Source organism: Myxine glutinosa, chromosome 2 (genome assembly GCF_964187855.1).
Source record: "Myxine glutinosa chromosome 2, kmMyxGlut1.1, whole genome shotgun sequence".
Taxonomy (NCBI): domain Eukaryota; kingdom Metazoa; phylum Chordata; class Myxini; order Myxiniformes; family Myxinidae; genus Myxine; species Myxine glutinosa.
In genome coordinates this window covers 39048202-39060557 of record NC_136262.1, presented here as the reverse complement: position 1 = coordinate 39060557, position 12356 = coordinate 39048202, and the positions used below count along the sequence as shown (strand labels likewise).

Genomic DNA, 12356 nt, shown 5'->3' with positions numbered 1-12356 from the left:
GCTCCTCTAAAAATGCAGCCCTATTCTGTTGAACAACAGCATCCAGCATATGCTCCCACCGCTCCTGCATATGGAGTCCAACCTCCACCGGTTATGGTCGCTCCTCAATATGTTCCCACCGCTCCTGCATATGCAGTCCAACCTCAGGTTATCGCCGCTCCTCCATATGCAGTCCAACCTCCACAGGGTATCGCCGCTCCTCCATATGTTGTCGCCCTTCCAAATGCCTTTGCTCCTCCGGGTTTTCAAGTAAACCCTGCTCCATCTCAAAACAACAATGTCATCGTTGTGAATCAACCAACACCTGGTAAGTCTGGATTTTATATAATTCCATCACATCAGATATGTGCAGATGTTATATTAAAGTATTTATTGTGTAAAAGCTGTTTGAAAGCCAAGAGTAACATCAAAGAATAATAATTAGAAGAAGACGGTTATTTAAGACAGTTGAGCAGACCTATAGTATATAAGCCAAGGACTCAGAGTTGAATCATGGACTCGATTCGAATGTATTGTTACAATTCCAAAAACTTGAATCTAAAGTCTCCGAGAGGCTGAAATCTCGATAGGACCCAGTACTCAAACCTCGAGGATCCAGTCTTTAATATTCCGCAACTGAATCAGCCATTTTTGTTTTGCTGCATTCGATTTGTCAACTAATGTAAAGGAGATAAAGGAAACCCAGGTCGAAAATCCCATAGAAACCAAGAGACCAGTAGGACATTTCTGTGGGTTTCTATTGTAAATCACGGTTTCTATTGGTTTCTATGGGAATCGGTAGAGTTTCCAGAAGAAACCTATAACCAGATTCGGTTGAAACCAATAGAAAACCATTAAATGCAACTGGTCTGAAAACCCATTGAAAGCAAAAGGAGCCTTTATGTTCAACTGGTCCTGTCGAAACCATTAGAGTTCACTGGTCTGAAAACCCATTGAAAGCAAAAGGAGCCTTTATGTTCAACTGGTCCTGTCAAAACCATTAGAGTTCACTGGTCTGAAAACCCATAGACCAATCAAAATACTTTAATTATATTTTGTTACAAACAAATGCAAAACACACAGTTCCATATATAATTGAGTTATAGCCATGTTATTTATAACAGGGTTTCCAGGAGTCACGTAGCTCTGCAGAGTGCTGGTACAGTTCATCCAGAGGACCTGGGTTCAATTCCCAGTCTGGGCATGTCATTTGCCCCACATATGTCAATTTGTTATTTTCAATCCTGTTCATTTATATACTGGTATGCTATTGGTCTCTTACTGGTCCCATTGACCTACTGGTTTTTTATTGGTATTTTCTACTTGTCCAGTATTTAAGTTTCCTTGTTGAAACCAGTAGATCCAACTTGTGCAATTTCCTATGGGATTTTTATGGGATTTGTCCTATTGGTTTTCTATGGGAATTTCAACCTGTGAAAGAATGGAGCAGAAGAGGTGAAGGGTGTGGAAGGCATGAGTGGAGGTTAGTGGATCACCGGGGAAAGTATCGCCTAATAGCGTATCGATTGAACAATTACGTGACTTAAGACAAGACCAACGAGTCATGACCCAGGCCTAAAAATCAGATAGCCTTTCTCAACTGACTAACAATATGGACCCACCAGACTGGACTGGAGGTTCGAGGATCAGAGATAGATCTTACTCAACGGTGCTTCATTAGGAACATTCGGTAAATAAATATTTCATCCATTGACAACACATATTTGACTCTATCCTATCGAAATTTTTTCATCATAGGTACAGTTTGGTGCTTCCATAAGGACACATATTTACCTCGTGATGTGAGGTTGAAACTTTCTAATTTCCTATTTGTCCATTGTTTTGCTAACTCATTTAAAGGTGCCTTGATGTCGTCTCTTTTTTATTTATTTATGGACATCGCCCCAGGCAAGGCATTACAGCCCACTAACAGTATGGACCCACCAGGATGGTGGGTCCATACTGTTAAGGGGCTAAGGCTAGCATCACACCAAAGTAGTTCTATCCTGTTCTACCCCGTTCTAAAAAAAATACTAGAACAGGCTGTGATCACGGTAGAATGCGTAGTTTGGCATAAAATACGATGCTAGTTCGTTCATAAGCAGTCCTCAATACGTCTATCTCGTTCTTATCTCGTTCTTAGCCAGTCTGCAGTCCGTTTGTATCCAGTTCAGATCGTGTAAAAGTGCCCGTTCACCTCATGCCGACAACGTTTCGAAGCAGTTCGAGCCCGTCCGTAGCCGTTCTCAACCCGTTCTTAACCAGTTCAACCTCGTTCTACCTCGTTCAAAATACGTCCAAGCCAGTTCTAACTAATTCTTAACCCGACCAACTCGTTCGCACTATGTCCTCATCTCGTCCCTAGTGCGTGTGTACTCGCGTCCTGGCCCGACTGCTATGAATACCGAGCGCGTTGTAGCCAGTCCTCATTCAAGTTCAGGGCTCCGAGCTGTACACATCTACAATACAATCTCCGATCATCATGCCTCCAAAGAGAAGTCGATTCAGAAAGACAGGGCGAGCGAAATCAAGCACAAATAGCCCTGCTGAAGGCCATGCAGATCCCCCTGAAGTTGCTGAGACTATTGAGGCAGTTTGAGGTTATGTGTGTGTGTGTGTGTGTGTGTGTGGTGTGTGGTGTGTGGTGTGTGTGTGTGTCTAATTGGAGAACGGGATGAACGGGATAAAATTTTGAGCAGGCTCAAAGTTCTAGAGCACCCTCCCCGTCCGAGCCCGTCCATGAAGTTCGTAAAAAGACTGTAAATAGTTGCTACTACGTCCACTACGTTCATACACAGTTGGAGCCCGTTCGACAACATTTTCACGAACGTATTGAGAACTAGTTTGGTGTGATGGGGGTATTAGAGAAAGTTAGAAAATTATGAGGATAAAGCAAAACAAAATAAATATACAAATAGACGTCATGAAGAGCACAATATTTGCAAAATCCGCCCCCCACCCCGAAGAAAAAACAAATTCCATTGATACAACAAATTGTCCATTTCATCAAGATTAACATTGATATAATCTTTATCAAAGCTCGGGTCAATAGGAAGAAAAGTGACGATTTTTCAGATGAAAAATGATGATTTTGGAAGGTTGACCTTGAGTTGACCTTTGACCTTTTGACCTCAAAAATAGTTGGTTTCCCTATTTAGTGACAATGTGCAAATGCTGTTCAATTTTCAAGTCAATCGGATGAAAATTGATGGGTTTTTTTCAGAAAAAAGTGATGTTGGAAGTTTGACCTTGAGTTGACCTTTTGACCTCAAAAATAGTATGTTTCCCAATTTAGTGACTCGATGCAAATGCTGTTCAATTTTCAAGTCAATCGGTTGAGAATTGATGGCTTTTTAGATGAAAATTGATTATTTTTAAAATTCGACCTTGAGTTGACCTTTGACCTTTGACCTTTTGACCTCAAAAATAGTATGTTTCCCAATTTAATGACTCGATGTGCAAATGCTGTTCAATTTTCAAGTCAATCGGTTGAGAATTGACGGCTTTTTAGATGAAAATTGATGATTTTTAAAATTTGACCTTGAGTTGACCTTTGACCTCTTGACCTCAAAAATAGTTCATTTCCCAATTTAGTGACAATATACAAATGCTATTCAATTTTCAAGTCAATCGGATTTAAAATGGCAATTTTAGAAATTTGACCTCCAGATGACCTTTGACCTCAATCAATAGGCTTCTCAATTGGGACGACCTATACAACTTGGTAAAGTTTCGTGACGATCGGTTTAGAATTGTGACCTGTAGGCCGGTGACAAACAAACAAACAAACAGACAGAACCACAAATGCAACCGACCAATATACTTGGAAAATCTTCGATTTTGCAAGTAATAAATAAATGAATAAAAACAAGAAAACATCCAAGACACTGGAAATAGCAGAGGTCGGGTAAAATACGATGAAACCTCAAAGATGTAGGAAGTATGAATTGACATTCCTCTTAAAGCAGAGTAAATAGTAGGATAATGGCGAAGTTGGTTCTCAGCAATTCTCAGAACGTTCCAGGCAAACCGAGGCTTTGGAAATGGATGGTGGCTGCATGGTCACGGATAATTGCAAAAATCGAGTTTATTTATTCAACAACATTTATACACTACAAGTATCTAAACGCAGCACATCCAGTCCTAAACAATGTTGGTTTCGACTGTGAAGTGTGAACAAGGTAGGTGCAGTGGAGTTTTACAGCAGAGTGGACTGTGTTAGGGCCAGGAGCAATAGCTTGAGGGTAAAGATGAGAGTTTTAAGGCAGGGGTCTTTCAGTTGGAGAGTAGTTAATGCATGGAATTGTCTTCCCAGAAAGGTAATGGCAGCTCTCTCTGGAGGGCGTGGATAAGTTCAAATTGGAACATTAGATAGGTACCTTGATGCATTGGAGATATAGGAGTATGGAGTTATAGGCAGGACTTGCCGGTAGCTTGTGTGTGGACGGGTGACAGACAATATTGGGGTTGGTGAAGGCACAGCGCAGGAATGATGGGCCGAATGGCGTGCTCCTGCGCCACCAAAGTTCCTCGTCTGTATCCTTGTGTGAGTCCGGTAAGATGGGATTTCAACTAACAGGTCTCATTATTATAGTCAGAGGAGTTTTTAACCAACTCAGGCACAACTATTGGGGATGCCTCTTCGTGGTGGTTGTACATCCAACGCAATTTGGGGGCAAAATCTTCACTTCTTCCCTGTTACCCGGATTTGTCAGGACAGCGCGGTCATGGTCAGAGTGCCGATCGGTCCCCATGGACCGGCTCTTTCCCCCTTGTCTCTCTAACTCTGTCATGGCCCTGACCTCTTGAAGGCAGGATTACACCACACTGGATGTGGGAGATCTCTGGGTCACTGCTTGGAGATCGATCGGCTGTCTCAGTGTCATGGGCTTGTTGGAGAGAACTGTCCAGGGCAAAACAACAACAACAACAACAACAACAACCCACTCAGCCAACCTGTTTAGTTGGTGAAAGATATTCAACTGAGACATGTCCGATATAAGCCTACTTTAGTCTGAGATATTATATAGTTAATTAATCAATTAATTAACCAGTGTGGTTAATCAAAGTTGGAAATAAGTGCAGAAACAGGCCACCTAGTGATATGAGAAGTGGCAGACAGTGCTAGAATAAGCCAAGAAAGACATTCTCCAGCTTAAATGTTCCAAACAACTGTCCACCATTTGTTCCAACAACAGCTGCCAATTTGCCAAATAAGAAAAGTAATGCCGCGAATGATCGACACACAACGTCCTGTTACTCTCACCAACAAAACGCCTGCAGGCACCTGTCTTGCGCTGCCTCAAGGTGTAAAGCTGCATCACAAAGCCATCCAAAGTTTCCAACAATTAGGATCTTCTTAAAGCCACTCCGATTTAATATGCTCTTTTGCTAAATGGAAGCATCAGTGTGTAATGCTTGAACAAAACTACATAACACCGGTCCTTGGGCATTATGCATCATTGTGGATAATTGTAATCACCAGATTTAGCTACACGCCCTTTACATATGAATTCGATCCTGATGAGGTTTTCCTATAATTCAGGTCCACGTCCCATCGTCCCACAGTGGAAATGGTTAATTGGTTAGTGAACACTCGTTCGCGTCATGAAGGCCCGAAGGGAACCGTTCTGACTGTAAATTTGCTCACCCAAGTTCGGTTTGTTTTGCGCATTTTAATTTATGTGTGGCACACATAGGCCTACATGGTTTATTATTTTTGATTTTATTAGTGTGAGTAAAGCACTTCAATATGATCCATACTTTCATGGTACAATTGGTAAGCAGGATATGAAAACGTTATTGAAATTCCAGTTGTTGTAAAGAAAGTGCAAAGACCATTACTTAATGAATGTTGAGTTGGAATTTTTTCATTAACATTTAATGTCACCATAATCACCAATATAGCCTCTTTTCAGTCCAGGCAGGACCAAGGCCTCCCTAAACTCACGTTGAGGCATATTGGCATAATCATCAAGATAACTGTGGCAGGAATTTGGATTTCATTTTTATTTACAAGTTCCAGGAAAAGGGGAACATCCATGGTCATTCAGTAGGCTGGGCCAAATCAGGGGTGATTCTCAATTTTACATACTACAAGGTTGTAATTTACCTAAAAGTTGTGGCTGGATAACAGAAACAAAACCATGAAATTATTTTTCAAACATATTGACGTCTTACGGTAAAACAGCCCGTTACCATAGCAACCGTTACAGACGACTCAAAAAATCCTTAAAATCGATGATTTCTCAGGCTGTGTATGACCCCCAGAGTTGATTCTGGTACCAAAAGATTCAGAATTGAAAGCCAAGGATGATTGGATAGCTTAACAATGTCTGTGACACAATTCAACACAACTTTTATCCCAAAAACTCATTTTTATCTCAAATTTAAGGCATTTGTTTGAAAAAAAAATGAAACTTTTGCTTTTTAATCATAGGATAATCATTAATCAGCAGAGCTATAGTCAAATTAAATGTACTTTAAATTAACTTTTGTCATTGATTAAGCTTTTTTGTCTCAAATTTAAGGTCTGACATTGAACATTGATAACAAAATAAAAAACCTAGTCCCAATTGTAATCAATGGAGGCCAATGACTTCTTAGTCACAACCTCAGTGGATGTTGCCAGTCCATGCAGCTTCTCCCTGACGCCCTTCACAACCCTGTATAGAGCCTGGAGCTGCGCCTCAGATTTGGGGGCCTTGTTAGTGTTCAAATCTGTGGCGAGTCCAAGTGTCCGTTCTGCTGCGTCATTGACAACTGGGAGTTTGGCCACAACTTCCTTGCCATGACGATAGCTGTCTGAGGTGGGCCACTGTGCAACGGGGAGCTTGACAAAACTGGAGTCAATACCCAAGAGTTCAAACATGCTCCAAGAGTCGTAACCAACAAAGTCTTTGAGGGCTTTACTCCCCAATTGCTGTGAGGCTGGCATCTCCTGTATCATGTTATGTGCAGTCCCATGGTACCTGAGCATAGCCCTTCTCATAGTCTGCTTGTCAGATGACGTTCTGTCCGAGAAGAGTGCCAAAGAGACCAATCTCTCTGAGAGGTACCACAAATGGTTTTGTAGCTTCTCTCGGGCCACAGTCACAAAGGACAGAAATTTGGCAGGCCACTTTGTTGGATTCTTTGCGATACTGGCCTCAGCCTTGAGGAGGTTCTTCATCAGGTACATGTCGTTAGATAGTGCATCTGCAGCACTGGTACATGTCAACCACGCTTTAGTGTAGAAGACTGACATGAATGCAGCGAGACTGGTTATGTCTTCCAGCTCTTCGGGTGTGTAGATATCTCCCAGCTGCCGACGGAAGAGTGCCACCTTTATAGTGTATAAAGTCTTGCTCATCCAACGGGCGTGGTGGAATGCCCCAGGAGCTTTGATAGTGATGGTCCTCATACCATCAGGGACAGTCCCTCCAAGAAACAGCAGTGTGAGGTGTGCCAGCTCCAGGTAGTCGTGTCGAAGAGTCTCCTTTGTGCTATTCTCCATCCACGTCTGAAGGAAGGTGATGGTGGCATGTACATGGCCAGCCAGCTCTCTCTGTTGAGCAGACACCTCAACCAATGTGTAGTTGCCCTTGTCCAATTCACTCCAAGTGTTGAGCAGTCGCTTGAACAGCTGTTCATTAGGTCCTGTGGTGGGGCCATACACTATTGAGCAAGAATGAGCCAGTGAATCCCTAGTTTCCTGGTAGATTGAAGATGGGGGGACACTTTTCGAAGAGCCACAACACGGTCTTGGCTTTTGTATCCATGCCTAATTGCCTATGTGATGCACTGCAATAAAAAAAACAATTATTAATATAATGTTTGAATGAGAAAAGTAAACAAAAACAGCATACTTGCCTGATGAATGGTTACAGTAACAACCGAAAGCAGGCATTAAAATTAATGATTGTAAGCTGCTTTTGTTAACTTTTTTTTTTGAAATTAAGATGGCCAAATTTAAACAACGTTATAACAGTTATAAAAACTGGACAATACAAGGTTGTAAAAGACAATTTAAAGTAAATTTAATCTGATTAATGGTTATCCTATGATTAAAAAGCAAAATTTTCAATTTTTTTCCATAAATATGCTTGAAATTTCAGACAAAAATCAGTTTTTTTGGATAAAAGTGGTATTGAATTGTGTCACAGACATTGTTAAGCTATCCAATCATCCTTGGCTTTCAATTCTGCATCTTTTGGTACCAGAATCAACTCTGGGGGTCAAACACAGCTTGAGAAATCGTCAATTTAGGCATTTTTTGAGTCGTCTGTAACTGTTGCTATGGTAACGGGCTGTTTTACCGTAAAACGTCAATATTTTTGAATTTTTTTTTCATGATTTTGTTCCTGATACTCACTCACAACTTTTAGGTAAATTACATTGAATTAGGAAAATCACCTCCGATTTGGCCCAGCCTATCATTCAGGATGATCTATAAATAGGGAAGTGAAGGAAAAGGAAGGATGAAGCTGTTTGATGAGGGACAGCTGATTTATCCAGGCTTTAAACGAGAGAGAGAGAGAGAGAGAGAGAGAGAGAGAGAGAGAGAGAGAGAGAGAGAGAGAGAGAGAGAGAGAGAGAGAGAGAGAGAAAGAGAAAGAGAAAGAGAAAGAGAAAGAGAAAGAAAAAGAAAGAAAGAGACAGAAAGAGACAGAAAGACAGAGAAGCTATCGGTCAGTTGAGTGCATTGAGGACATATGGAGGGATTGTAGCTAATAATTCCTGCAACTAACCGGCCATTGCTAACATGGTTGATCTAGTAATTAGAGCACTTTATGAAAGGCCCATGAAATGTTACATTTTTTATACTGCTCTTCATTTTTCATTTCCTGCAGGTGTTCAAGTTACAGAAGGTGTCTGTTTGCGGAACATGCCCGTGCAGCTGAAGTGCCCCAGTTGCCAAACTGTTTGTTTTACAACGACCAATAAATCTTTGTCGATGAAAGGATGGATTTGGGTTCTCATACTCTTCATCTTTACTGGGTAATATAATGGATTCTTCTTCCTCACCCGTTGTCACCCAATCTTAATGCTCATGCACTTCTCAACTTATTTGTTGTAGCATGATAAAATAGAATGGCCTGTGGAAAACAAGTTGATTGGAAATACTCATTGGTGACTAATACATTGTCCCGTCAAGTGCTAATCTCGAATCATCCTTAGAAGTTACATTTCTGGTTCAACCCAAATCATCCCTATGGCCATGTTGAATACAGTTGGAAGTGCCCTACAGAAAGAACCACCTGGTATCATATAGTTAGTATCATATGCAGACAAGTTCTGGTCTGCGATTGATGTTACGTTCTCGGACCCTGCTCTCAAAGTGGAAATGGTCCTGAAACCAGAATACACTCGAATTAGATTGAAACCAACATATCTATCACCATTTAATAGGTAAAACAAGGTGACAAGTCATTTAGGAAAAGTAAAAACCATAAAGTGTCGTAAAGTTATCATTAAAGTAAATTTAAAGTAAGTACAGCACAACAATATATACATATGGAGTATGGACATAAAACAGTACAAAGGAACTTAAATAAATCAACATGTACATCAATCCGCCAGTCATGCGGATGAAAATGACTAACTTTGTCGTCAATATTCTCAAACTGAACGTTCTCAAATTGAGGGTTGTCTATAGTTAGTTCCAATTTCCTGACGTAATCTACAGGCCACAGCTATTTGTAGCTAAACCTCATCCTAGAAATGTTAAACAGAACACCAATTATATGATAATAGAATTCCTCATGGCTTATGATGTATGCAAACAAAATAAATAAATAAATTCCTCCTTATCAAGAACATGTGGCCACACAAAAAATGATGAGTTGTCAATGTGAGATCAGATTAGAAATCTCTGATCTATTTTTTCTTCACATATAAAGACAAGTTATTTGAGAATTTTTGGAAGAATCAATAAGCTGGAAGGTGCAATTAGTTCTCACAATGTGATTTTCACAATGGCATACTTTGGGTCACGTGGTTTCAAAGAACCTGAAAAGTTCTTACAAATCTTAAAAGTCCTTTATAACTTATTTTCAGTCAGAGTGAATTTCAGCTTTCTTGCAGAGGGCAACAGGTTTTCCTCTCGGAATTTTCTAGTATTTTGCTCCATCCATTTTCCCTTCTATCCTGACAAGTGCCCCAGACCCTGCTGATGAGAAACATCCCCATAGCATGATGCTGCCACCACCATGCTTCACAGTAGGGATGGTGTTCTTTGGGTGATGTGCTGTGTTGGGTTTGCGTCAAACGTAACGTTTTGCATTTAGGCCAAAATGGTCCGTATTGGTGTCTCTCAAACGGGACTCAAATGGATCTTGCGATTCTGATTGTATTGCGAATTCAACCGATCCTTAGAAAAGGTTTGTAAACAAAGTTTAAAAATTCAGGTTAGTTTGAAATGAAATTCGTTCCCACTTTATCTTCATAGTGATAATTTCAGCAATTTAACTCTCCTTCGAGCACAATCATAACTTTAGGGGGTTTATATTTGCTTTATAAAAGTATAAATATTGCATAATGGGTAATGGCTAATTAAATGAGTCATCATGAATCTTTCAATCACATCATTTCACTTGAAACATCAAAGGGACATCACCAGGTGGAAAACATAAAATGTTTTGCCTTTAATCAAGTTGGTTATTTCTTATCATTCTCCTGCTACTTTTTTTTCAGTTGTCTCTGCTACATCCCTCTGATGATGAACTCATGTAAAGAAACAAAGCACAAGTGTTCAAACTGCAAAGCCCTTGTCGGGACGTTCAAAAATTGATGAGCCTGTTTTTGGTCCAAGGTACCCCCTCGCCCCTTCCCTCACCCATGGAGTCTCAATACTGCGGGCCAAGTGAACAACCTTCAGCCTTCCCTCGACGTGAAATGGATGCACTACATTTATTGTAGTCTGCCCTTTTAGCTTTATTTTCAATAAATCAAACATCCATGTTATTAAAAACTTTTGAAACAGGTGAGAGTGTTTCAATTTTTTTTCTAAACCTGTGGTTTTAAATGTAAGCATAAAGTAATTAATTTTTCAGCAAAAAACCTCTTAATGTAAGTGATTAATCTGCAGGCCTCCCATGTGTGATTAATTTGCGAGCCTCCCATTTGTCACATCCTGCTTAACACTGACATAGCCGCCTCCTATATGTCACATCCGCACATGGTCTCCGTCGGAAGAACAAGGGGATTTGTTCATAGTTGGCTGATGTGAGATTCCGACAGATTGATCAGCATTCTCATTTTGCGCTCTACTCATGTTGGACAGGGGTAAGTTTCTGTGGAATGCTGAGATGTTTTATGATTATTCTCGTCATTGGTATGATTGAACCAATCTGGTTTGTGTCTTAATGACAATGCAGTTTTATTCAATTGTATACGGAACTTAAACTTGCATGATTTTTCTGATCTATGTGAGTAAAAATTAATAGATTTGATTGTGTGATCTAGTCACCTGTGTTGGTTTGATACAATTAATTAATTAAACAATCCTCATGTACAGTTGCTGAGTTTATTGGTTAATGCTTGTGGAGAAAAGTATGGTTGTCCAAATGGGCCATAATGCACATCTTGTGAGTATGTAAACATTGTCTGTCTCTGATGTATCTCATGTGTTACATGAGCCAAGCCTTTGAGTGTAAAGCTTGTATATATATATATATATATATATATATATATATATATATATATATATATATATATATATATATATATATATATATATATTGTTACTGATCGCGGTTTAGATGTTATGATGGGCCGAGCGGATGGTCCAACCGTGACCGTTACAGGATCCCCGACTCACCCGATTCCACCCAAACGTTGGCCGGATCGCACCGCAGCTATTCAATAGGGAAAAGACAAAGGCGACACGGATGTGAAGAAGAAGAAGACAAAAAGGTTGGAAATACTACTAAATTTATTGACTATTTACACACATAAGCAAAAAGAAAGCAGTCACGTTTATTTACAAGCACATAAGACGCAGGTGACACAGTGAAAATACTAGCTTATACAGACTTAATTAACCCAGGACAGAACAAACAGAACAAACTCACGTACACAAGAAGGATGGAAAGGCAGGAGGTGGATGGCTGGAGGGAGAGGAAGGTCCAAGGGGGTCCCGCAGCTCAACCGGCGCGTCTAGCAGCCGCCGTTCCTCCACGGCCCTGCTCCAAACCGCCGTTCAGGCCCCCAAGCTGCTGTTGTGGCTGCTGTGGACGTCGCGTGCTTTGCCAGGCCTTGTCCGACTCGTCTGGTCCAAACCCTCAACTCGTTCTTGGTCCACTCACTCTTTACCACCGACTCCTCACCGCAACCAACTGACCACCACCACCGACTCCTCACCGCAACCAACGCAACCAACTGACCACCGACTCCAC

The 12356-nt window shown here is 40.7% G+C and overlaps 1 protein-coding gene across 1 annotated transcript; it reads left to right on the top strand.

Annotated features, from left to right (window-relative positions):
• Positions 1-12: 12 nt before the first annotated feature.
• LOC137421860 (lipopolysaccharide-induced tumor necrosis factor-alpha factor homolog) lies at positions 13-10943 on the top strand. Its single transcript, XM_068108341.2, has 3 exons — positions 13-307; positions 8811-8958; positions 10654-10943. Exons 1-3 carry the CDS (start codon positions 13-15, stop codon positions 10748-10750), a joined length of 540 nt encoding a protein of 179 aa, XP_067964442.2. The 3' UTR covers positions 10751-10943.
• Positions 10944-12356: the final 1413 nt, after the last annotated feature.